Source organism: Carcharodon carcharias, chromosome 2 (genome assembly GCF_017639515.1).
Source record: "Carcharodon carcharias isolate sCarCar2 chromosome 2, sCarCar2.pri, whole genome shotgun sequence".
In the NCBI taxonomy this organism is placed as follows: domain Eukaryota; kingdom Metazoa; phylum Chordata; class Chondrichthyes; order Lamniformes; family Lamnidae; genus Carcharodon; species Carcharodon carcharias.
The window spans coordinates 71,379,551-71,407,293 of record NC_054468.1 but is presented as its reverse complement, the minus strand read 5'-3'; the positions used below and the strand labels follow the sequence as shown (position 1 = coordinate 71,407,293).

General features: G+C 39.8%; 1 protein-coding gene across 1 annotated transcript; it reads left to right on the top strand.

Moving 5' to 3' along the window:
* The first annotated feature begins 109 nt into the window (after window positions 1-109).
* Window positions 110-26,581, top strand: copb2 (COPI coat complex subunit beta 2). The gene is made up of 22 exons (XM_041213345.1): window positions 110-258; window positions 3,060-3,197; window positions 4,220-4,306; window positions 5,790-5,916; window positions 6,142-6,290; window positions 6,568-6,714; window positions 7,147-7,246; window positions 8,991-9,133; window positions 11,324-11,523; window positions 12,491-12,601; window positions 12,695-12,783; window positions 13,839-13,945; window positions 15,189-15,332; window positions 15,620-15,750; window positions 18,910-19,117; window positions 21,120-21,230; window positions 22,291-22,505; window positions 23,105-23,197; window positions 23,315-23,498; window positions 23,598-23,669; window positions 24,121-24,285; window positions 26,172-26,581. Exons 1-22 carry the CDS (start codon window positions 256-258, stop codon window positions 26,265-26,267), a joined length of 2,820 nt encoding a protein of 939 aa, XP_041069279.1. The 5' UTR covers window positions 110-255; the 3' UTR covers window positions 26,268-26,581.
* The last annotated feature ends 1,162 nt before the right edge of the window (window positions 26,582-27,743 follow it).

Here is a 27,743-nt window from a genome sequence, read left to right as displayed (position 1 = left end):
GGGTTTGTTGAGGTCTCTGTGTCCGGAGGGGGCGCTGTGTGTGATGGTCTCCCTGTCCGGAGGCGGCGCTGCCTCCGGAGGTCTCCCTGTCCGGAGGGGGCGCTGTATCTGGAGGTCTTCGTGGGTTGGGAGCCCCGGCCAGTCTCGCGAATTTGCCGAAATCCCGTGTTTCGTGGCCGAGGAGGAAGCTCCACGTCAGAGGATCAGTCGGTTCGGCTGGGCTTTGGTCGGAGGAGAGTTTGAGGTGCCGAGGCGATGGTGGGTACAGGACCCTGACAGGGGCATTTTTGGGAATGCTGGTGGAAGCTGCCAGGAAGCTAGAGCTCGGCTCTAGCCCGTTGTTATCATCACAAAGTGCCCGGGACAAGAGGCACTGGGAGCGGCTGCACAGGTTCCCTGGGATGGAAGGCCGAGCTCTGTGGATGGTGCTGGGCCCAGGCCGAGCTCTGTGGATGGGGCTGGGCCCAGGCCGAGCTCTGTGGATGGGGCTGGCCGAGCTCTGCTTCAGGTGTGAGGGAGAGAGAGAGGAAGGTGCAGGCTGGAGGGTTTTATGTCGATGACTGCAGGTAGAAAGCAGCAGGGTCTCCTGTTCTTCATTATTTTCAGGTCTGTGTTTTAAACAGGAGCAGTGTGCTTTTTCTGGGGTCTGTAAGTAAATTCTGTTTCAGTTTAGGTGCAACTTGATAGTTTAGGTGATAATTGAATCTTCAGGATTTCTAACCATAGCCCATGGTCAGTTAAGACTAAGCCCCTAGGTAGGATTGTAATTGAAGGATTTTAGTATGTTGTGGCACAAAGGTGAGGCTGAAGCGTTCTCTCAATGGCCAGTAAGATTAAATCCTTCATTTCTCTTATGTTGTGTTCTGTAGAATTGCCAGCATGAGAATCATGCTGAGAAATAGTCAGATCTGGGACAGGACAGTGTTGTTTACATGGCCCTTTTAATGTCCTTATTAAAACTACTTTTTGTGCGAAGTCTAAGACAAATCAAGTTACTTGTAACTACCTGCAAATTTCTGGCTCTAGGTCAGAATAGGTTGTTGTGAAGTGATGCGTAAAGATAATTTTGCAGTTTATTACTTTGCAAGTTTTAAATTTCTGGATAATAAATGTAATTTGATGTAACACTTCTGTGTATATTAAGTGATGAGTTTTGCTATTTGATCCATGATATGTTACTTCGTGATGGTGTGAACCTGTCAGGTGGAAAAGGATAGGATGGTTAGAATATGCACTTTCAAGCATTAAGCGCCTTGCTTCTGTTGGAGCTCCTCTACTGTTCATCTCAGTGGCCTTTGCTTGGTTCCACTCTTGCCTGTCAAATCCTAGTCAGAGCACCTCTAGTAATGATTGCTCCACCTGCCCTTGCATCATTACCCCTAGAGTACCCCAAAGATGTGTCCTTGGCCCATTCTCTTCCTCAGCCACGTGCTGCCTATGACAATGTTATCCAAAACATGGAGTCAGCTTCCACATTTAAGCTTACACCCTGTTTTACCTCTCCACTCTTGTTTCAAACCCTCCATTATCTATACTTTGACTGCTTATCTAACATTCAGTCTAAGATGAGCTGCAATTTCCTCTACTCACCAAGGTTCCTTCGACAGCACTTTCCAAACCACAGCCACTACCATCTAGAAGGACAGAGGCAGCAGACAAATGGGTATACCGTCACCTGGAAGTTCCCTGCCAAGCCACTCACCATCCTGGATTGGAAATATATCACCGTTCCTTCACTGTAGCTGGGTCAAAATCCTGGAACTACCTCCCGCGCAGGACTGTGGGTGTACCTACACCACATGGACTGCAGCGGTTCAAGAAGGCAGCTCACCACCACCTTCTCAAGGGCAATTAGGGATGGGTAATAAATGCTGGCCCAGCCAGTGGCACCCACATCCCACGAATGCATAAAAAAAGCTTAAACATAGGAAATATCAAAACCCTCAACATTGATCCCTGTCAAAAACTCTACGCATCACATCAATGCTGTCCCCCTCCCTGGCCACTGTCATGTGGTGAGCTAGACTTGTTAATAAAATTATGATCTAAGCTGTTAGTAATTGATTGTTAAATTTGCAAGATATTGCTATTTTCTGTGACCAAGGGATTCAATGGTCATAAATATATCACTCATTTTTCATTATGGAAATATATTGGGAAGCTAAAGTGGTTACTGAAAAATTCATTTTCGAAATATTCGTAGTAGATGGTGGAAATGTAGTTCCTGTAGGAAAGTTTATTTTGTTTCTTCCTCTTGAATGTAGTAATACACTGCATGTGCTTCAGTGGAAGCCAATGGCCACCTGGTATCATGCGTAAGTGCCTGTTCATGCATGAACCTGGACTGTGTGTAGTTGGCCTGTTGCAATGTCAAACTTCAGACTGATCAGACTCTGATTGTATCCAGTAATAGTCTGTGACTGCAATTTTATATAAAGAAAGAACATTTTTCATATTTATGTAGCACCTTTCACCTCAACATCTCAGTGTGGATAATCTATTAAAACTTTCTTTACGTAGCCTGATAGAGGCTAGACTTGGAGCACTTACCCTTCCCGAGACAGACTCATATTTGTATGGGTCCATGAGGCTAAGTTCAGTTATGCGTGCAAACATAATGCCCGGTTGTTAAAGTAAAACAAATGCAACAGACTTTAGCTTTCATCAATTGATTCATTTAAAGGAGTCAGCTTCCACATTTGATGCTTCCCCCTTAGAATTGGCTTCATTTTGGGGAGAACTTTTGTTAACCACAAAAGTTGTGCTGTCTCTTTAACTCTATAGTTACAGCATAAAATAAATCTTGCTTCCATAAAGTAAAATGTGTTAAAATTGTGATGAGAAGGAAATATTGGGGTATAAATTTATCTTGCCTGGTAGTGCAAAGTGGGCAATAGCGATTTGACAGTCACTTTTTGCACTTCTCCCAAATTTCTATTCAAATGCACTACCGCTTGATGTCTTTATATGCTGTGTGTTTAAACTCTCTTGATGTGCAAAGTGTTTAAGTGTACGTTTGTTGGAATAATATTAATGCTATGTTAACTTTTGTTTTCTAGCCTTTGAGATTAGATATCAAACGGAAGCTGACCGCTCGGTCTGACCGAGTGAAAAGCGTAGACTTGCACCCAACTGAGCCATGGATGTTGGCCAGCCTTTACAATGGCAGCGTCTGCGTGTGGAACCATGAATCCCAAGTACAGCTGCTTTTTTGCCTCTTACAGTTCCAGTGGATCTTAAAATTGCTGAATAGTGTTTCTCAAATGTTTAATATTTCAGTCATTTCAGACCTGCTCACTGCGATTCCTAAAATTGCTTTCTTATACTGTCTGTTTCTGCCTCCTAAAAACTGTTTAGTGTTTCTCTTCTTTCTTCTCCTTTGAAACATTCTCCTTTTCATGTACAATGCGCCCAGCTTTCCTCTTGTAAAACACTGGGAGACATTATTTTATGTCAGAAGAACTGTATATGAAGTCTTCCCATACTTTTAATTTTAATTCTTGATGAGGGAACTTTTAATATATGGTCAGATAGAAGTCAAGATCATTTTACATAGATTCCTAATAAGTAAATTGTTATTATATACAGGATAATAAATATTCACAACTACATTTTGTGCTGTACCTCTATGTAAAATGAACATATGTGGTGCTGTTGTAATGAAATAGATTACAAATCTTCAAGTTCAGAGATTCAAGTCAGCACATAATGAAAATTTTCCTCATGTTTAAATGAATTCATTCACTTTCAATGAGTTTCTGCTAAGCAAGAGCCACGAATGTAAAACATCTCAGAGTAAGTTTCAAAACTTACACTGTCACTTAGAGAGACAACTGTGGGCAATAAAAATGTCTGAGTCTTACTCTAGCAGGAGCTGTTTTGAGTTTGTGTCAAGTGACCTCTGCGGAACAGTAACTCATATGCAATTCCTGATCTGGGAATGCTTGATGTCACTGGGCCCTAAATATGGGTAAATATTCCATTCCCTAGTCCATTTATCCATCATCTGCAAAAAGTGATCAAATTAAACAAGTTTATATTTTGATTATTCAAAGGTGAATAGTTCCCTCACATGGATCCACATATTTAGTTCCCCTCTTGTTGCTCTCATTTCTCACAGTATTGTATAGGTTTTGTATAGTTAAGCTAATGTACACAGCAGTGAAAGTTGATTTTGAATAAACTGGTCACATTTTTGTGCTGTTTCTGTACTCTCCAGACACTCGTGAAGACATTTGAGGTGTGCGACCTGCCTGTGAGGGCGTCCAAGTTTGTGGCACGAAAGAACTGGGTCATCACAGGAGCAGTAAGTGTCTTTGAGTATGAATTTTGTGAGTCTAAAGAGATGGGTTCCTTGATAGCTTAGTCACTAAACGTGTAGCTGGATGTAACACAGCACCAGATCAGAGGATTATGGGTGTGATCTATGGTCTCTCTTGAGCTAGCTGATTTCAGTTTGGCAATGATGGTGCTTTGTCCCTCACACTCCTCAACAACAACTTGCATTTAAGTAATGTCTTTAACATGGTAAAACATCCTGAGGTACTTAACAGGTACATTATCAAGCAAATTTTGAAACGGGTAAAACCAGGCATGGTTCCATCTTCCAGTGTCCCCAGTTGAAAGTGCATGTGTTGAACATCTATTGAGAATCTACTACTGGCCTGACCTGTGATGACCCATCCGTATTGAAAAGCCAATTGTCACTCAGTCCCAGGATTCACATTTGAATGGTTACTTGCTTGAGGCATAAGAACGTTGCTGACAATTGTGGAACTAATAAAGAGTCAGCACTTCAAAATGAGAGTGGTCTTTTTGCATTTGTAAATGGATTGATGAAGGAGAAAATAACACTTTTGTCTGTCCAGACAAACTATGTACCTTAAATAAAAATTGCCTGAGCTTTACTTATTTAGTTGGACCTTCCCCAAATAATGATCTGTTTCCATTTGTTTGTGTGAAATTGATTAGAGAACCCAGAGATGGTTGCCCGTCTAAGGAAGGCAATTATGGATGAGTAGATTAGCCTCATGGGTACTTTGATAATATCTCTGTTGGATGTTATGTTGTGCAAAGTAACAACTTGCCCTTTAGATGAGATAACTGGTGAATTGAGGTCATGTCTGCTTTTCATATGGAAATTAGAAAAATGATGGTGGAGCTGGTGTTGTGGAAGAGTTAGATCAACTGGACCAAAGGATCACCTTCATCTGAATCAATCTTTTGAATTTATGATGATATGGAGTTGATCAAGGATTCATGTACATTAAGGCTAGAAATTAGGATGGGAAATTTATAGGATATAATTACAGTGATCTTTAACTATTGTTAATATAGACATTGGAATTATTAATGGGAAAGTGTGGCAAAAACATCATTACAACGGAAGTAAGTTTTACAGACTAGAAGTTCCAACCAAAAACACGATTATTTATATATATTGTAGTCACCTTAATCATTTGATGGTAAAAGTTGTGCCTCCCGTCTCCCACTACCATCTGTTTAATGAGTTATGATAGTGAAATATGTAAATTCACTTAATTTATCAATCAACGTGTAGTCTTTGCCTCATTGCATTTCAGTGTGTTAGTAAAAGTTGTCTTTTCTTTGTATTGACATGAAGGGAAGACTATCTTAAAAAGCATCATGTTTTACAGTAATTTTCAGTTTGGATATGGACTCTGTCATTTTGAGGTAGTGGTCCACAAAAGCTTGTACACCTTAAACTTGCTGAGAGGTGTAGGCTGTTCTTGAATTTGCAAGGCCTAATTTGTTCTCTTGTAATTTAGGATGACATGCAAATCCGAGTTTTCAATTACAACACACTGGAGAGAGTTCACATGTTTGAAGCTCATTCAGATTACATTCGTTGTATTGCTGTCCACCCAACTCAACCTTACATCTTGACCAGCAGTGGTGAGTGTATATTACTTAAGACTTATTTCTTAACTTTTTAAGCTTACCAACATTGTAGTCCGTATATGTAACATTAATATATAAAGTTTTTTTATTTCTAATCAAAAATCTTTCGATTTTAATGCTAGTGAGTGGATTTTTTTTCTAGATTTTGTCTTTGATAGTTTTAGAATCTTGATGATTTATGGAATAGTTTCAAAAACTGATGAACTGTTTCCTTGGTAGATGACATGCTTATCAAACTGTGGGACTGGGAGAAGAAGTGGACCTGCACCCAGGTTTTTGAAGGGCACACCCACTATGTTATGCAGATCGTCATCAACCCGAAAGACAACAACCAATTTGCAAGTGCATCTTTGGATAGGACCATTAAGGTATATGGGCAAGGTTGAAGTGTGGTGCAAAACTATTTTGGAAGAAAGAACTGAGAAGCCCTTTTCACAGTAACAAATCTTTCAGAGCAAAACAGATTAAATCTTAAAGATTTGAAAACTAAATATCTTTACTCCTTAGCCTAAAATATGGAGACAACCATATTGCTGTGGTAGAGTGTTGTATACTTAGTTGAGAAATATTTGAAAGGGGTTTGTATTGCAAATCTTTTGTTTTGTAAAGATCTTACATTGAGTAAATTGTGTTGGTACTCTTCAGGTGTGGCAGCTTGGCTCATCCTCACCTAATTTCACCTTGGAGGGCCATGAGAAAGGAGTAAACTGCATTGACTACTACAGTGGAGGTGACAAGCCGTATCTGATTTCTGGAGCTGATGACCGCCTAGTTAAAATCTGGGACTACCAGGTAAAGAGAAATTATTACATTGGTAAGTAATTGCTCATGCATGCTGAGTAGGATCGTTTTATTGGGAAGCACACTGGTTTATTTTGAATGCTAAAACTTGACTGCAAAATCACGTAAACATTTTAGAAATAAACTCGCTTCCGTGTTGACGTAATTATACAAAAACCTGACAAAAACACGGATCCGGCAACAAAAGTATCAATATGTTCACCAATTTAAGAGAAACTAATAATCTACTTTGCATAAAATTGTTAATGTTTACAAAATGCCTGCACGTTGCAGCACAAGCTAGTGATACTGATCCCATTGCTGTGTGCATCACTTGTTCCATCGCCAAATGTACTGAATCAGTTAACTAATCCAAATTTTCAGTCCTGAAATAGTAAGCAAGTATTACATATTATAACTGAAATAATGCTGTTTTGCCTGTAGAATAAGACTTGTGTTCAGACACTGGAGGGCCATGCTCAGAATGTTTCTTGTGTTAGCTTCCATCCTGAACTTCCAATTATCATCACTGGATCGGAGGATGGTGAGTATTACATATGTTTCAATAATTGCTATTAATGCTTACTCTATTAAAGTTTCAGTTTGGTTTTGCACCACTTTCTGTGTTAAAAAATCCAAGCAATTACTTTTATAGGATAAAATGAATTGTTGATTTCCTGTCTTTAGAGATGCTATGGGCACCTTTGGAGAGGGACAGGTGGGAATTGTACCCATAGCTGTAAATTCTACCTTGAAATTCTGTAATTGTTTTATAAATTGGACACCCTGAATAGTCCAATTTCAGTAACTACTTGTTTCTAAAAAAAAAGAGCATATATCAAAAAACTGTGAAATGGGGCAATCAAATTTTGTGTTTTGGGATGAAGTGCTGAAATACTGCTGCAGTTTTCAAGCACTGTAACTCTGGTAACTTCTTCCACACATCTCATCTTTTGGATGAAAAGGCTCTTCCTCCCCCTAACTTCAGAATTTTTAACTTGTAACCCTTGAGGTTTAAATTCTTAATTGTAGTGAACAATCTGTCCCTTAAAGATTGAAGAGATTTTAAATAAGTATGGAACAGTCTAAGTGACTATCTTAAAGAATTGATAATAGCAGTTTTTAATGTAATCTGATTGAAACATGATCATTTTTGATTGATTTGGAGGGAGGCTATTATTAGCTTAGTGAAGACATAAACTAGCTGTTAGTAGCACAATGTATCAATAGATTAGTATTAATCAAGAAGCTGTTTCAAGGACAATTACTGGAACAAATAATTATGGATGACCCATGCAACATCTCAGACATTATGTCACCTGTTTGCCCCATGTTGAGAGGCGTATAATCTAAAATTATAGTTTCTTTTTCATTGTAAAGTGCAGGGACATATCTTCTTAATAAATTGTAAAAGATTACATTAAAATTTTGTAGAGCTCTGATACTTTATTGTATCTTCACAATCCTCAGCGTTTCTTTGTGTTATTAATTTTATTTGAAAGCCAAGTGTATTAAAATGCTTTCATTTCTTTCCCCATTTTCCCAGCAAGAAAGATTTTTGATTGGTAGCTTAATAATAAATTCAATATTTGTAGGTGGCAAAAAAAGAAAATGTGATATAAAACTGGGGATATGACTAAGGGAGAAAAGAAATGATATTTAAGTTATATGTGGCCTTGGAGAAGCAGCATCTGGTGTATTGTATTCGGGTTTAGTCTTTATATTACTGGAAAATGTAAAATTATTGGAGGAAGTAGAGAGGAGAGTTATGAGGTTGATTTCTGAACTAAAAGGGCTGAGTTTTGAAGAAAGATATCTTCTCTCCACCCCCCCCCCCCCACACACACGCACACGCACACACAGACGAGTTAATTTCCTGGAGAAGGATGAGATGGGACTGATGGAGATCTTTAAGATTTCCATCGGTACGGAAACCAGATTGAGGAAAATATTTCTGTGGGGCCCAAGATTCAAGGACGAGGAGCACACAGTTTAATAACATTAAGGACATCAGAGGAAAATAAGAAATTTAGGCAGTTTTATTTCTTAAGTAAGAGTGTGATTGAATTGTGACTTAAATTACCAGTTGGGATGATGGCGAAGTTTTAAAGAAGGACTGAATGTATTCTTGTTGGTAAGAGATGCAGGGGTAATAGTTCTAGAATCATGATTTAAAAAAACTGTTGAGACGTTTGGAAGAACAGACTAGGTGAACCAATAATCCCTTGTCCAAAACATTACTGTGTTACTTTGTATGTAACTGACCAATTGCATTTCATTCTTTAAAGGTACTGTCCGTATCTGGCATTCAAGCACTTACCGTCTAGAGAGTACTTTGAATTATGGGATGGAACGAGTCTGGTGTGTGGCAAGTTTGAGGGGCTCCAACAACGTGGCTCTTGGCTATGATGAGGGCAGTATCATCATTAAGGTACTTGAGCTAAAATACTTCTGTTTGAGTATCTATAGTCTGCAACATGAAGGTGTCATTCTTTTATGCACACTAGTCATTGAATGGGAATTTGAATGGTGTGATTGGTTCCCTAGTGCATCAATACAGTTACATAAATTGACTATACTATCCACTAACTACCTGACTAACATATATGTAGGGTTGTGAGTGCATTATATCAAGTCTGTTTGATTAATAAAATATCACCATGACTTGATCTGTTGTCTTTATCATTGTTTATAGATCTTAAAATAATACATACTGTAAAATGTGAGGAGGCTCTACTTCTGATTTTTGTTTCAGCAGGGTGGCAAAAAATGTCTGAACTGATATAGGGGCATATTAATCTATGGGCGGAAGTGTATACTTACTATCCAGAGAGTCATACCCACAGTCAAAATTATTTCCAAAAGGCATTAGATAAGGTACCACTTAAAAGGTTACTGCACAAGATAAGCACTCATAGTATTAATATATTAACTTGGATAGAGGGTTGAGTAATTAATAGGAAACAGAGAGTGGGGATAAATGTGTCATTTTCAGATTATCACACTGGTGATAGCTAGTGGAGTGCCACAGGGATTAGTACTGGGGCCTTAACTATTTACAATCTATATTAATGATTTTGATAAAGAGATTGATAATATTGTAGTCAAAATTGCTGTTGTTAAAACAATAGGTAGTGTTATGATCCTCCTAGAGACTGTAAACATTTAAAGAGAATTCGGAACACCCAGTAATTAACTGACAGAACAATGCCATAAGATTCAACATTTCCTAACAAAAGCAACCTTTATTGTATATATAAAGAAAATCTAACAAAGCAAATGCTCCTACCTTAACAATTTATGCTACAATTACATCTGCTCCCTTAACTTACAAAATCTTGAAGACTCGTTCACATTTTCCTGGGACCAACCCAAAGGTATGCCACAATCCTTCAGAAAACACTTTAATTTCTCCTCAGTGCTCCAACTATTCTCCGACGTATGAAATCTAGTGGGGATCTTTCCATTAATTTTTGGCTAAGCAATCCTCCAACATTTCTTCAAAACCTCATAACTTAGCTCAAACTTAAGCTTCACTGCATTCTCCAAGCTAACTGCCTGTTTTCACTGTGATGATGGCTATGGATGTCTTCCTCTAGCTCCAAGCTAGGCAAATCTTCCATTCCCTCTTTCTCTCTCGAACTCTAAGTGAGCTGCAACCTACACAAGACAAATCTGCAACTCCCTTCTGTGAGAACAACCCAGATAAGTTAAGCAAAGGAACCTTCCAGCACCTACAGCCCATTTCCATGACAAAGTGGCATGTTTTGAGATGTTCCAAAACAGAAATGCAAACTAATTATGTTTTACCCTTAACACAACTTGATTCTGTGACCCATATGAATAATTTACATCTCTATTGTGTTGGATATGATGGCTCTTGCTCTAGTCTTGCTGGGTCCACCAAGAAATCCCCATGTTTCACATACTGCCTCCAGTTTCTTTCCAGAGTGTTGTTTTTCTTTGTCTTAACCAGGCTTTACCACTTATCTTACATTTAACACTTTAATCTCCAACCTAAAAATTGTATCCCTAAAACTAAAAGTTATACCTCTGAATGAATTATGTAATCAGACATTCACAACAGTAGGAAAACAAGTTGTGAGGAAGATACAAAGAGTCTGTAAAGGGATATGGATAGGTTAAGTAAGTGAGCAAAAATTTGTCAGATGGAGTGGGAAAATGTGAGGTTGTCCACTTTGGCAGCCCAGTGGGGCCTGGGTCTGAAGTTAGCATGCAGGGACAGCAAATAATTAGGAAGGCAAATGGAATGGTCTTTTTTGCAATGGGAATGGTGTATAAAAGTAGGGAAGTATTGTTTCAACTGTACAGGGCGTTAATGAGACCATACCTAGACTACTGTGTGCAGGTTTGGTCTCCTTACTTTAGGAGGGATATACTTGCCTTGGAAACAGTTCAGAGAAGATTTAGTAGGCTAATTCTTGGGTTGAAGAGGTTGTCTTATGAGGAAAGGTTGAGCTGTTTGGGCCGATACTCATTGGCGTTTGAAAGAATGAGGTGATGGTATTGAAACTTAAGATTCTGAGGGGCCTTGACAGGGTAGATACAAACTTAATGGAGTGGTCTTGTATGTGACAATATTTATGCTTAACTTTTTCAGCTTGGTCGTGAAGAACCTGCAATGTCTATGGATGCTAGTGGTAAAATTATTTGGGCCAAGCATTCTGAAGTTCAGCAGGCTAACCTCAAAGCAATGGGAGATACCGAGATAAAAGATGGTGAAAGACTGCCCTTGGCCGTGAAAGACATGGGAAGCTGTGAGATATATCCACAGACAATTCAACATAATCCCAATGGAAGGTAAAGCTTTAACTTAAACAAGTTTTAAAAAAATCTATTAACAATTGCATAGTGCAAAATAATCTAAGATTAATATTTAGTTTGTATTGAGGCAAAGATGGGGAAATAGTTGCCATAACAGATTTTAACTGTTAGGGGGCTATTACTTGGATAACATAGTGATCATTTTAAAAATTTACTGTTCATAATTTTAATAAACTATGCTTTAGCCCCTAGTTAAAACTAACATGTCCACAGTCTCCTTCAATATTAAAAATGTTAAATTTTTTAGTAACGTATTAGAAATGACAGTGACAAGGAAATATAATGTGTTTGTCGCCTTCCATCTAGCCCCTTGCTGGTTAACTCGGTCTTAAACATTGTTTGATGTGGCTCGGGAGCCCCACTCTGTCATGGCAGTCTTTGTTGCATTTGCTGCAAATGAAGACAGTGGGCTAAGAAGATGCAGGATTTGCTGGCCTCTGTTTTCTCTGGGCCCTATACTTGGCCAGCTGAACTTTCTATTTCTTCGCACCTCTTCCAATACCCCTTCAGTCAGCCTCCAGAGGTTGTAGCCATTGATGACTGTCTCACAGTTGTCTGTGTCAGTGTCAGCCACTTTCGTATCTTGCTTTCAAGTGGCCTTGTAGCAGAGGTATGAACATCCAGCAGCTCATGGCCCAGTGGCCAGTTTACCGGACAGAAGGTCTTTGAGTGTACAGCCATCATCCATCTGATAAATGTGGCTGAACCATCACAGGCATTGTGAGTAAGTGTATGCCATCCGAATTAGCAGACTTTAGGTCCTCTAAGCTGGTGACCTTGCCCTGCCAAGAGATGCAGGGGATATGCCTGAGACAGCAAAGGTGGAAATTCGACCTTTTCTCCTGCTTTGCATATGTTGTCCAGGTCTCACTACTATAAAGGAGTGCTATTTTTGGGAATGTGAAATTTTTATTCACATGTTCACTTCATTTTTGGTATTTAGGTTTGTGGTAGTCTGTGGTGATGGTGAATATATTATCTACACAGCAATGGCTTTGAGAAATAAGAGCTTCGGATCTGCACAGGAGTTTGTATGGGCACATGATTCTTCTGAGTAAGTAAAATTCTAAGTATGTGATTTTAATTCATGACCAGCAAACACTTGAATGTGTTTGAAACAAATGAATGGATATGCTTTTGTTTTCAGATATGCAATCAGGGAAAGTAACAGTGTGGTGAAAATATTCAAGAATTTCAAAGAAAAGAAATCATTTAAGCCTGATTTTGGAGCAGAAGGTAACAAGTTTCAGTTTACACACTGTCAACTGTATCTAAGATAGATAATAGCCAAATTTAGCAAATATCTCTCTGCTGTCAAATTTTGAAGACTGCTTATTCTCCATTTTGTTATCACCAGGAAATTGTGTGTTCTTTTACCAGTTCCCTCAAAGAATTGCACTTATCTAACATTTTGTAATCTGGGCTATTGAGTGCCTTTGCTGTCAATCTCAAGAACAAAGAGATTATGTCGACTGTTTTTTCATTGATTCAGAAAGGCATCATACATTGGGAATAAAATTACAGGAAAAGAATTTGACTATTTCTTTTTGTAGTATTTAAAATCTGAAGGGTCTCTTGGAAATGGTTAAATGTTTTTATAGCCAATCTGTAATTTGCATGAAATGCTATGTATATGGAGAATTTGAATCGAAGAAGTTTTTTTAGTATTTACATGAAACCTGAGCACTTCTTAATATGCAATACATTATAAATTAATTATCTAATGACTTAAACTGCATTTTAAATAAAAGATGCTCAAACATTTGAGTCACACATTGCAAGACTTAGGACATCTGTTTTTGAATTCAGAACTAAAATGATACCTGATGATATGCCAAATATGCTGTCCCTGATGATAAATCAGAAAGTAGTTCTAGTCTTTGAACTATATGAGAGTAGAAGGTGAGTAGAGACCCTGTTGAGTGGGAATTAGAAAGAAGAGACAGCTGGAGCATAAATAGAGCAAAGTAAATGAGGGAGATGGATGGGATCAAAAGTAAAGAACCAAAAAGAGGAAACAAACAAGAAAGAGAGTGAAGGATTATCAAGTATCATGTAGGTCTTACCATATTGAATTGGTTGATTCACAAGGATATGATGTAGTAAGGCTATGAAGACTGATTAGTCATTTTCAGTTTTATGGAGCACGCACCAGATTAAATTATGTTTAACGTCTGATGATTGAGTTTTGGAATAGTGAGATAAATACATGTTTTTAAATACACTTACAGGCAATTTGTCTTATTTTGCTTTTTTGTTTGTGGGATAACTAAAGTTTTTCATGTTTGTAGGTATCTATGGTGGGTTCCTACTGGGTGTCCGCTCAATGAATGGCTTAGCATTTTATGACTGGGATACCACTGAACTCATCCGCAGAATTGAAATACAGCCCAAACATGTAAGTGATATGATATGACAAATAGAGTTCCACTAAGGGAGAATGTTCCAACTTGGGAACAGAATTTGATTTTTCAGTACCTATCTTGATTTAAATAAATCACCCTTTTTGGAGTTTTAAATCAATGTGTATCCTTCTGGAATAGTTTACTTCTGAAGTGTTCTTAAAATGCAAATTTATGCAACTTACTTGAGTTAATGATTTTTGTATTGTATTTTTACTAGCTGGTTGATATGCTCCCATGGAAAATAGCTCCAGTATAAAGAGTATTTATAGTATTGATTTATTGCTGAAGTTTTTCTTCAGATGCTGTGCTTTATCCACCCTATGTACATAGTTGGAGCTTGCTGTATACTGTGGCCTACATTTTCTAGCCCACAATGCTGATGGCAATTCATTTAAAATGAATGGACTGCCATTGTGTTGTGGTCAGAAAATGTAGGGCAGCTTGTGTGTGTGGTTGGAACCTGGTATAAGGAACCTGTGTATGTGGTTGGAATTGTGGAGAAGGAAGTTCTGGGTTCAGAGAAGTGATTTAAACCTAAAGAAAACAAAGCTGCATTTAACTCAGGGATAACTTTAACCATCTTGTAGAAGGGACTACCACTTAGAATGATTAATACAGCTTCTGGTGAATGTTTGCTTTGTAAATTATTCCAGGTTCAACCGGAATAAAGGGAATTGTGATTGGTAGCAAGGGAATAGAATTAAAAATGGCCTGAGTTCTGCACGGATTTAAATAATGAGTAGTAGGCCTTTTCCTGTGTTTACACCCAAGTGAGAGTAGGCATTTGCTACGTGTATTGTAATGTAGTGTTTATGTTACTCATTGTATTTGCATTTAAATTCTCCTTTCCTGAGAACACTGACCCATTTTGGGGTACAGGTTCATGGGCAGCTGCTGCCCTCTGTTCCCTTCTTCAAGTGGCAGTTTTTCCTCTGAGTCCAGACCTCTAGTGATTGTGGATTATTCTGTTGTCTAGGGGGATTACAGCCAAGTCTGACCTTGCTTTCGCACATGCTCTTTTCTCTTGGGATCACTGAATAGTGATCGGGGTCCAAATCCAGGCTGAGTTTACTCCCTCCCCAACCTATAGGCACTAAGACGCATTGAAATGCCTATACCACCATTCTAAACAAGATCGAGCTGTTCAATATGATTGATACAATGGCAATGCCTTTGTTACAGCGATAATAATCACCTTAGCACCAGATAGCAACGTGGTACTCTTTTTGCTTGCAGATATTTTGGTCAGATTCTGGTGAACTGGTGTGCATTGCCACAGAGGATTCCTTCTTCATTTTGAAATATCTTGCTGAGAAGGTGGCTACAGCACAGGAAACGCATGAAGGAGTAACAGAGGACGGCATTGAAGATGCCTTTGAGGTAAGATGCAAGTACTTAATGTAATAATGGAGAAGTTTCTTAGAAGAAACAGTGAAAATACAGAAATCATAGGCTACAAAAGTGGCTTGAACACAACCTGACAGATGCAATGGGCTGAATGGCCTTCTTCTGTACTGAAAATCTTTATTAGTAGGTTGTAATTATGCTGCTCCAAGCGTGACATGTTTCTGATAGTGTGTTTTGAATCTTTATAACTGCTTGATACTGAGCAAGGCTTTCATTGAGTTACTTGATTCATTTAATTCTTTTGGACATACTTTTATCAGGTTCTTGGTGAAATTCAGGAAATCGTTAAGACTGGATTGTGGGTAGGAGACTGTTTTATCTACACAAGCTCTGTGAACAGACTTAATTATTATGTTGGTGGAGAGATTGTCACCATTGCCCACCTTGACAGGTGAGTGGGAGAGTGATGGAAAAATCACATGGCACGCATAGAAAATTCAACGTAAAATATTTCGGCATTTTTGAAAAATTGTTCATTGAATGATGACATTGCTGTCCAGCATTTATTGTCCATTCCTAATTACGCTTGAGAAGGGGGTGATGAACCACCAACGATTTATGTGGTTCCTTTATATGCCATGTAGCTAATGGTCCAGAAAAAGGTATCAAAACTTTGTATTGTCTAGTGTGTTGATGTCATGTTATTTATCAGATCAGCTGCAGCCACAAATAGTAAATGTGCTCCATTTAACAGCTTTGTGAGTCAAAGTCAGCTTCTTCCCCAAAGCATATCTCAGGAACAGTCGTGACTGATTAAAGTTGTAAACCAGTGACCACAAAATTGGAGCATAAAGTAACTGGTCACACTACATAAATAAATTCTAATTTCCTTTCCCTTTAAAAATGAGCTTCAATTCCATGGACACTCATTGCCCTCCCATCCCCAAATATCCATTCTTCATGTGTGAAGCATAAGACATTGATTTCTGCAGGCTCTATACTGTGGGGGCATCACAGACAAATCCACTCCTATTTTCATCCATCATTTACTCTTACCCTTTCCAGCAGAAATGATTGGTAATGACTGGCACTTGCATCCTCCCTACTTTTGTCCCTAGCCTAGAGATGTTGGGTGGAATCATCCCAGATTTGCATTAAGTGTGGTAGCGGGCAGCTAAAATGACGTTTTACCCCCTGGCTGCAATGGCGGGTTTTCACACCATATCGTCTCAGACCCGCCACATTATTTATGCACTCCCGGGAAACATGCCGTTTCCATGGCGGGCGGGCTCTCAATTGCCTGCACGCCACCACCCCGCAGCTGCATCACGCCGGGCGCCATATTTACAGTCCAGCCGCAGGCACACATCTCAGTGCTTCCAGACCACCACTGCTGTATGGAAGACATGGTCTTAAAACTGAAGAAGACCGTAGCCCCCAGGTTCAGTGATGTGTCCCCTGAGTGCCTCTTGGATGCCGCAGAGGCCCACCTCTGCTCTGGCAGCAGGATGGGCAGCAACAGCATTAATCTGGCTTGGGAGGCGATCGTCAGTGCCAACGCCATTCAAGAGGACAGCCCCCACCACCCCCCTCCACCAGTGCTGCAAGAGGATTGTCATTGCTGCCAGAGTTCTCTCATTCTGTCTGTGTGCTCTCAGCACCTTTAAGGAGGGGTTGGCCCCCATGTCTTCATCTGTGACCACTGATGCTGTGCTCCTGAGGGTCTCAGGTGCTGAAGGCAGACAAAGGATCAGATGCTTCTAAAGTTACATGGCTGCGTCTCTATATGACCTCGATCACAGCGCAAATGACTTGCCCTCGGCCAGACAGGAGCCAGACATTCTCAGAGGCTATGTTAAGATTTATGGAGTGTCCTCACTGCATGTCGATGTCATACTCCTGCCATTGAGCGACTATTAGGGCCTACACTGTGTCTCCATGACAGGAGCATTCTCACAGAAGGTATTCGCGCTGCCAGAAGCCAGACTGGAGTCAAGGGTTCACAGATGCGATGTGAGGATCTATGGGGTCACCTCACTGCTTGTTGTCATCATCCTCCACAAATCTAGCTGCTATGAGGATCTCCCGAGCGCGCCTGCCTCATCTAGCTGGTGCGAGGGCCTCAACACCTTCATCGCCTCCTCTGAGGACCTCCTCACCCTCATCCCCATCAGCGTCTTCCTCATTGGAGGAGACCTCCAGCTCCTCCATCTCTCCTCAGCCAGTTTGTCTGCCCGTTGGAGTGCCAGTTTGTACAGGGTGCAGCAGACGATGATGATGCGTGACATTCTCTGTGGACTGTATTGCAGGGCTCCACTAGACCGGTCCAGGCACCGGAACCTCCTCTTCAGCATCCCGATGGTCTGCTGCACCAAGTTGTGAGCTGCTGCATGCATGTTGCTCTGCTGCAGTCTGAGGCCGCCGCATGGTTGTCAATAGCCAAGGCCTCTGTGGGTAGCCTTTGTCCCCGAGGAGCCATCCCTGCAACTTCTGTGGATGCTGGAAGACCCTAGGGATCTGTGACCGACTGAGGATGCAGGCATCATGCACACACCCTGGAAACCGTGCGCACACCTGCAGGATGTGTTTCTGGCGGTCATACACTAGCTTGTGGTTGGTATAGTTCACCATGTGTTGCAACAAAGATCTGAGCACCACATCAGTGCTGTTGATTGCACCCTGAACCTACAGGAAACCCCAAATCTGGGCAAACCCAATCGCTCTTGCATCCTGGCTGTCCTGCTCCCGAGCAAAATACACAAAGTTGTGTGCCCTCGCAAAGATGGCATCCGTGACCTCATGGATCCATTTGTGGGTGGAGACTTGTGAAATTCCACAGAGATCACCTGTGGAGCCCTGAAAGGAACCACTGGCGTAGAAATTGAACCCCACGGCCACTGGCAATGCATGTCCTCCATGTCCTGCAGTAGCTGCCAGATGTGACTGACCAGTTCCCTGGACGTGCGCAGTCTTCGGCCACGCTTTGGAGAACTTGGTGGCACTTTGAACCCTCTGCGTTGCTTGAGTGGGGAGATAAGCTGGGAGCCAGACTCCAATCATATCAATGTAGCAGCGCCTGAACTGTCTCAGTTGGAGAGAATGGTCACTTTTATACAGGCTTCCCTAATGCGTGGCCACTTCCCTTGCCCACCCTATTCCCCACCCTGAATGCTTGTACTCTATATTCAATGGCAGGACTGCCCTTCTCCTCTCCTCCCCACCACAAGTCACCTCAACAGCAGGGCTGCCCTTAACCAGCCAGCAGTCGCTTCAATGGCAGGGCTGCCCTTAACCTCGATCCCCGCCAATGCCCCCGAAGCTCGCACCTGGCGAGTGCTGCACAACGTTACTGTGATGGGAACTCGGGCAAGTACAAAGTGCAGGCTGCCAAGTGTACACCTCCTATATGCTGCTGTGAAACACGTCGGCATGCCTTTCCACCAACGTAGACGGATGATCCAGCGAGGGAGACAATTGGGTTAAAGGGGAGCTATGAGAAATCTGCTAACTGGACTTGTACTTATAAGAAATTATCTTAATGAAACTGCTGTTTTTCATCAACGACTAATATTAAAATGTGAAAATTTAAGTTTGAATATTATTTTTTCAGAACTATGTATCTCCTGGGTTATATCCCAAAAGATAATAGACTGTACTTGGGAGATAAAGATTTGAACATCGTCAGCTATTCTTTACTTGTCTCTGTGCTCGAGTACCAGACTGCGGTCATGAGGAGGGACTTTTCCATGGCTGATAAGGTCCTTCCCACAATTCCAAAGGAACAAAGGACAAGAGTAGCACACTTCCTAGAGAAACAGGTTAGATGGAATATAACCACACTATAAGTCAGTACTCTTTGTATATGGTTTCACTCGACAGGTGTTTCTCAGCACAAACGATCCACAGCTTTCAACCTCTGCAACATATAACATTGTATAATTTTTAAAAAAAAACTTGAATTACAGTTCCTGTTGCGCACTTCTGTAGCTGCTGATTGTCTCATAAAATAAGACATAACATCAAGCTTTAATTATGACTGTCGAAGATTTTATTTTTGGTTGCAGTATCATTTAGCTGTTCTGAATTTAATGATACTAGGTAATTTTCCTTCAGTATAATTCCCAATTACAACAAGCACAACGAGGTTTCACTAGTTGTCTAATGGTTAAAGAAAACTCTCGTATATCCAAACACGTCCCAGTTGAATGCGGGAGCTCTGGCAGTTAAAAATGAATGAAATCTTTGCATTCATCTAATTTGTCTAAAATGATTCGGGATATGGAAAACTAACAATGTTTAGGAGATGAAAAAGAATTCCACTGGTCCAAGACAGGCCAGCAGGAAATATTATTTAGATAAAAACAAAAAACTGCGGATGCTGGAAATCCAAAACAAAAACAGAATTACCTGGAAAAACTTAGCAGGTCTGGCAGCATCCGCGGAGAAGAAAAGAGTTGACGTTTCGAATCCTCATGACCCTTTAGATATTGATCAATGGATGCACAGATTGAAATTTGGTGAAGGTAGGGTTGTGGGGTGGAGGGAGGAGAGATAAGCATGGGGAAAATTTGCTGAGAAATGGAAAATAGAAATGGAGATAAGAAATAGAAAAGTGAAAATAATTTATAGTGATAAAATCAGTACTCCTGGCTGAAGTCTCCATAGTGGCTTTAAAATTGTGACTAGTAATTTTCTCTGTACTTTGATCTCTAGATAAACAAAATGTTGATGTATATTTTAACGTGTAGAGTTGCATTGTTATTTGCAACTTAACACTGAAAATCACTGGAAAACCTTGTTCATACACCAAGACATAATCCTCATTAAAAACAATGCAATACCTCAATAATTTGTTTCCTGATGCTCCTAGATTTCTTATCACAGCACTAACTTACCATAATCTAAGCAGTAAAAAAAGGCTCTGGGTGCCTTCCTTCTAGAACCAAATCAGTATTTGATTGACCATTTTAGCTTTAACTAGTACCTGTCCCAAAGTGTTAGTACTTGTAGCAGAAGCAATTTCTCCTGTATTTCTCTCATCAATATTCATCCTTTACATTGGGGACAGTTTTGTAGGTAATATTTCATAACTTTCTATACCCAAAAGTTGTATGATCTGACAGTTTGCAGAAATCTTAATATTGTCCTGTTTTCTTTAAAAAAAGGTTTGTTTACTCCTTAACCTTAATTCCCCATCGTCCCTTGTGCCTGTTTGCAGAAATTTAGTGTTTAGACCCATGGTTGATCTGAAATAAATAAATAAAACTAAATTGCAGTGGTTGGGCGTTAAGAGTGGTATTGTGTTTTAAAGGAGAATGTATGAGCAATGTAGAAATAAAGAAAATTTAAAGTCGATACACTTTCCATTCTACATCACAAACTAAATTCGCATTTTAGTTTCTGTTACAACTTATTTTGACCCCATCAATTATGGAGATCATGTCATTTTTCAAATTAATTACACTCATGAATGGCCTTACAACATTTCCCCATTTTGAAGCTGCTGTGCAAATTCAACATGTTGTTCTAGTCCTTTTGGGATGTGGTGACTTGAGATTTCACTTCTCTGTAAATAAGAATCATATTTAAGTTTTGAGCCTAAAAGAATAGACTAGTGCATCAGCGGATCCTGATGTGGGTCAAATTAAACCTGCTGTTTTTAATCTGAACAGAACTTAGACTAGTGGAGAATATACAAGTGACATTCATTGCAACAAATCCAAGGTGTTAGATTTTATCCATACCATCTAAGAAAAGTTGAAAGTGAGAGTGCATATATTTTACAAGTATCTTTAAGCTCTTTCCTTTTTCCCCACACAGGGTTTCAAATCACAGGCTCTTGCAGTATCCACTGATCCAGAGCACCGCTTTGAACTTGCACTGCAGCTTGGAGAGCTCAAGATCGCATATCAGTTGGCTGTAGAAGCAGAGGTAACACTTGTATTCATAATTTCTAATGTCTTTGGTTCAAAAATTAAAACTGTAGAGAGCGTGGGAAAATGTACACTTTTAAAAAATGTTGTGTTTAATTGAACTCTACTGAGTTAAATTTTATCAGGCCCAAACTTCAAACAACCATATTTCACTGGTCGTATGTTGCCATTGGGCCTCTTCCCATTTTCCAAATACCAGATATTGAAGTAAACATAAATACTTCTTAGCAATTTTTATATTGTCATTTGTGTAATTTCAAAATTACTACTTTCTAGTTCTTTTGTCACTTTTTTAATTTAAAATGTTTTTATCATTTAGCCTTAACCAGACTGCCCCCTACAAATTCACCTCCATTCAGTAGCTTTGATTGGGAACCCACATTTAAGAACCTTGAACTAATGCAACATTCTGTTGTTAACCCTTGCTTGTTTCTTTTGTAACTTTATTCAATGCCATTATGTTTGTAAAACAAAACCAAAAATTGCTGGAAACACTTGGCAGGTTAGTCATCATCTGTAGAGACAATTTAATATTTCAGGTGTGGACCTGTAATAGAACAGGAAGATATTACAGTTATACAGAATTTATAAAGGAATAGAACAAAGGTGGCGGGGGGGGGGGGGCAGAAAATGCACACGTTAGAGGAAATAAGGTTCTTAGCTGTAAAACTGGAGATATTTCAGGATAATTGGGCAGCATAATGGGTGTAATTTTTAAAAAAAAAATTATAAGGCACACAGAATGGGTGGCAGAGAGGTGTGGTTAAGACAAGTGGAAATGGAAGCACATGAAAAATGGGCAAGGTCCAGGCGCCTGGGAGTAGAGAAATGTAAGCTGATAATAAGGATGCAGACCAGTGAGGGTTTCATTCCAAGCACCATCCCCACATAAAAATGTAGCTTTCAAATATGCAATTTGCTAATTTCATATAATCCTGCATTTGATTTTAAGTCTATGATTCTGTACAACAATTTCTGAAAATGTGTGCAAAATTGCATCAGAATTCAAGAAACAAACTGGTTCGTTTTCTTGCAAAATATCCCTTTTATCCCCACAGTCAGAACAGAAATGGAAGCAGTTGGCAGAGCTTGCGATTAGTAAATGCCAGTTTGCCCTTGCCCAGGAGTGTTTACACCATGCACAGGATTATGGTGGATTATTACTGCTGGCTACTGCCTCTGGCAATGCTCCAATGGTTAACAAATTAGCAGAAGTCGTTGAAAAGGATGGCAAGAACAATGTGGCTTTTATGACTTACTTCATGCAAGGAAAGTAAGTACTTCAGCTATAGACCTATTAACTTCTTTGAGTAGACTGTTTTCAAGTGCAGATCGCTTGACATTGACTACTGCATGCACTTCATTTTTAAAACAATTAATAAAGTATGTGTTTTTAGGACATTGTTTTCAAAACTTGCATATTATGATTTCCATGGCAATTTGTTCCAATTTTAACATCCTGGATGCTCTTATTAGAGGAAATAATTTATTTCGAGCTACTTTATTGATTCCTTTTAATGATTTAAAATATCTCAATTAGACTACCATCAAACTGTCTACAGTCAAGGGAATAAAAGCCAAGTTTACATAACCTTGTCCCATAGTTTTACCCTTTAATCATTCTGGTGAATCTACGTTGTTTCCATCCAAGGTCAGCATATTCTTCCTAGGTTTGATGTCTAAAACTGAATGTAATATATTATAGCAGAGAAACAGGCCATTTTCCCTGATACTTAAACACTGAACTGTACAACTCCCTGTCCCTCCCCCACCTGCAATAATGTAATATTGACTGATGTCCCTGTGAATTCAATAAGCAGGTATTCTGTTTAACTTTCCAACTATTTTATCTTTTTAAAAAAATTTGTGCAGGCTTGACAATTGTTTGGATTTGCTGATAAAAACAGGACGTCTTCCAGAAGCTGCTTTTTTTTCCAGAACTTACTTGCCAAGTCAGGTCTCCAGGTATGAGTGGACAGTTTCAATTCTACCATGTCATACTGCAATCCTGCATGTTTACATACAAAAATACACCCACATGCATATAGTGACTTAAATTTGGATTCTAACTTTTCCTTTCAGGGTTGTGAAACTCTGGAGAGAGAATCTCGCCAAAATAAACCAAAAAGCCGCAGAGTCTCTCGCTGACCCCACAGAGTATGAAAATTTATTTCCAGGCCTAAAGGAAGCTTTTGCAGCTGAGCAGTATCTGAAAGAAACCGGCAAGATTAAAGAGAGACCTGCCAGGGATTACCCTCTTGTTACTGTAAGTAATAGCATCCTTGTGTGTTAAGTCAATGCTGTGATTTTGGATTTAAATGGAATTTGCCAGTGCTAATTTTTTTTCCCTATTTTTGCTTACTAGCCAAATGAAGAAAGAAATATTATTGAAGAATCAAAAGACTTTGCATCGTCTCTGCATGAAACATCAACAAAGGTAGCTGGTTATTATAAAACACACCCTTAATTTCAGAGTTGGAAAGCTAATGTTATAATTTCAATGCAATGTAATCAAAACCTCCAACACTATGACCACTGATTTGGAATACAGCATATTATTTTGCAGTTGGCAATGATTCAAACTGAAGTTGGAAACAGTTCAGAGATCCAGAACTTGCAGATCTATGTTGAACTGCTTAGTACTTGCATTCTACCACTAGATGGACTTATGACAAACTCAGCAAGTAACTCAGGTGGCAGGATCTTAGCTCTGCAGCATTACAAATGCAAGCAAAGATTTTATGAAAATTAGTGGTTATTCCCAGACCAGTATAATGATATAAGAAAAAACTTTCTTCCTGCTCCAGATGCATGCAAAAATACCTGCTGGTTATATAACTAAAAGATTTAGGCATTTCTAAATGATTTAAATCTTTTTGACATTGTAGAAACCTTCTGAAGATGAAGCTGAAGCAGTACCAAGTGTGTCTACACCAGTTGCGTCTACACCTGTTGCATTAATGATAGCAGAAGCAAAAGCTGTATTAGAATCAGCACCTACTTATATGGCAGCTGCAGCTGATTCAGAAGTAATGGATCTTCAAACTAAAAAGGTATTTAACTTGAGCAGTACACAACTCTTTTAAGTAAATCCATGTACAAATGGATAGGGCCAACTTCAATCATGTGCGTTCCAGAACATACATCTGAATGGCCAGTGCCATGAGACTAGTGCCAGGATGATTAAATACAAAACATGAATTACTATATACAAGGCTTTGGTTATATAAGATCCTGAACGGTATTGATAAGGTGGATGTGGAAAGGATGTTTCCTTTGGTGAGTGAGTCCAGAACTAGGGGGCACTGTTTTGAAATTAAGGGTTACTGTTTTCGGACAGAGATGAGGAGAAATTTTTTCTGCCTCCGGAGATGGTGGAGGCGGGGCCATTGAATATTTTTAATGCAGAGGTAGGTAGATTCTTGCTGTGCAAGGGGATCAAAGGTTATCGGGGGGTGGATGGGAATGTGGAATTCAAAACACAAACAGATCAGCCATGATTTTATTGAATGGCAGAGCAGGCTCGAGGGACTGAATAGCCTACTTCTGCTCTTATTTCAATTGTTTGTATGACCTAATTTAGAATGGTCGTGTCCAGTTCTGGTTCCTCCAGATGCTGGGTGAAGTGGAAGGAGAAGGTTCAGGGAAGATGACAAGATTGAAATCTAGTTTTAAAGGTCTTTGTCCCTACGAACAGCTTAGAGAGCTGGAGTCTTTTTTTATCCTTGGAAAGTGTAACCTTTGAGGAGATTGATTGACGCCTTTAATTAAGAAAGGAATAGGTTCATTTTATGTATTAATCCAATTCGAGTTGGATAAGTTAGGATCTGTTGACATGAGTATAAGTTACAGGAACATAGGATTGGGTTAGATATGAGGAGACATCTTGGAATCATTGAACATATTGAACAAATTAAAGAATGCAAAAGGGGGCTGGACAAATGCATGAATGTGGGTAACATATAGGTCAGTGGATGAGGATAAAAGTGTGTGTCCCAGTCACTGATTGCTTGGAACTTGATCATCTTTGGGGGCAGACGAGCAATTTGAGTCAAATTGGCTTGTTTTGCCCTCCAAGCAGAGTGCATGGCTGCCTTTGTTACCTCTGGACTTGACTATTCCAACATGCTCCTGCCTAAACTCCGACATTATACCCCCCATAGGCTTGTCATCCAAAACTCTGCTACCTGTGTCTTAACTTACACCAAGTCCTGTCACCTTTCATCTCTACATTCACTAACTTAACACTGGGTCCTCCTTAAGCAAGGTCTTAATTTTAAAATCGTCATCCTTGTTTTCAAATCTCTCCATATCCTTAACCCTCCCTATCTCTGAACTCCTCCAGCCCCACAACCCTCCAAGTTATCTGTGCTCAGCTAATTCTAGCACCTCTAGCAACCCAGATTTTAATCGCTCCATCATTGGTGACCATGCCTTCATTTGCTTAGGATCTAAACTCTGGAATTTCCTCCCTATGCGCCTCTTCCTCTCTTTCTTCCTTTAAGACACTCCTTAAATACTACCTCTTTGACCAAACCTATACAATCAAAGTGGCTTATTTTATTTTATGATGCACCTTGGGATGTTTAATTACATTAAAGACACTATAATTTGTTGATGAGGAGACCAGTGTGCAGCAGTTACACCATAACATGAATCAGCTTATTGTGCAGACCTTGTATATTGGTAAAACATGATACTGAAAATTAACTTTGGGGAGCAAATATGTAAGTAATAATTGCTATGCTGAAAATTAATTGTCTACAGTGAAGGGAAAATTTGAGTGCAAAGAAGCATAGATATGAAATAAATGTTAATTCTTGCAGAGCTGATCAGGTCTTTTCCCCATTCAATTTTCATCTGTGAAGCATCTTTGATTTGATATGTAACTCAAAAGTGCAAAATATCCTTAGTCTTAATTTTATTCTCTTGTTTTCAGTCTCTGACTGATCTTGACGATGATTTGGATAACTTGGAGCTGGATGACATAGATACTTCAGATGTTAATTTGGATGAAGAATTCCTGGATGATTAAATTCAAAACCAAGTATATTTAAATGTGACCAAATTTCATTTAAATGAGTGAATATTCACCCTTTGCTTCTAGAAAGATGTTGCAATTTATTCAACTTCAGCCAGTTCTTAAAATGGTAGAGCTGATTGAGCAGCAAGGTGACATTCTGAAGTGCATTTTGTACCACACTACCATAGGTGGCATTGTTGCCAAGGCAGCAGATTACATTGACGTACCTGTAAAATAAATCATAGAGTTAGTGTTTCATAACTAAATAGAAGTGCTTGTACTGTTGTGTTGTATTAACTCCAAATAAAACTGATTACTTTTTTTTATTATGACTCTGGTACATGTTCAATTAAAGTGGGTGAGCCACACAAATCCCAAAAGTTGATTAATTCTTCATCTGCAAAGGGCCCTGATTAACCCAACTTTCATGCAGAGGACTGCTGTTAGGAATGAACTTAGTGTATTCATAACCTTCATGCTTTATTTTAGCACTACGTCTCATGGCATCAGGTCAAACATGGGCAAGGAAACCTCCTGCTGATTACCACGTACTGCCCTCCCTCAGCTGATGAATCAGTGCTTCTCCATGTTGAACACCACTTGGAGGAAGCAGTGAGGGTGGCAAAAGTGCAGAATGTACTCTTGGTGATGGACATTGAAGTCCACCACCTAGAGTGGCTCGGTAGCACCACTACTGGCTGAGTCCTAAATAACATAGCTGTTAGACTAGGTCTGCGGCAGGTACCGAGGGAACCAACAAGACCTCATCTTCATCAACCTGCCTGCCGCAGATGCATCTGTCCATGACAGTATGGGTAGGAATGACCACTGTTGTTGTGGAGACGAAGTCCTGCCTTTACATGAGCATACCCTTTATTGTGTTGTGTGGCACTACCACCATGCTAAATGGGATAGATTTCGAACAGATCTAGCACGATTGGGCATCCATGAGGTACTGTGGGCCATCAGCAGCAGCAGCAAAATTGTACTTGAGCACAATCTGTTAACCTCATGGCCTGGTATATCCCCCACTTTACCATTACCATCAAGCCAGGGGATCATTCAATGAAGAGTGTAGGAGGGCATGCCAGGAGCAGCACCAGGTATAGCTAAAAATAAGGGGTCAACCTGGTGAAGCTATAACACAGGGCTACTTGCGTACCAAACAGCAGAAGCAGCAAATTATAGAGCTAAGCAATCCCACAACCAACGGATCAAATCCAAGCTCTGTAGACCTGCCGTACCCAGCCGTGAATGGTGGTGGACACACTAGAGGAGGCTCCACAAATATCCCCGTGCTCAATGATAGAGGAGCCCAGCACATCAGTGCAAAAGATAAAGCTGAAGCATTTGATACAATCTTCAGGCAGAAGTGTTGAGTGGATGATCCATCTCTGCCTCCTCCAGAGGTCCCCAGCATCACAGATGCCAGTCTTTAGCCAATTCGATTCACTCCACTGATATCAAGAAATGGCTGAAGGCATGGGA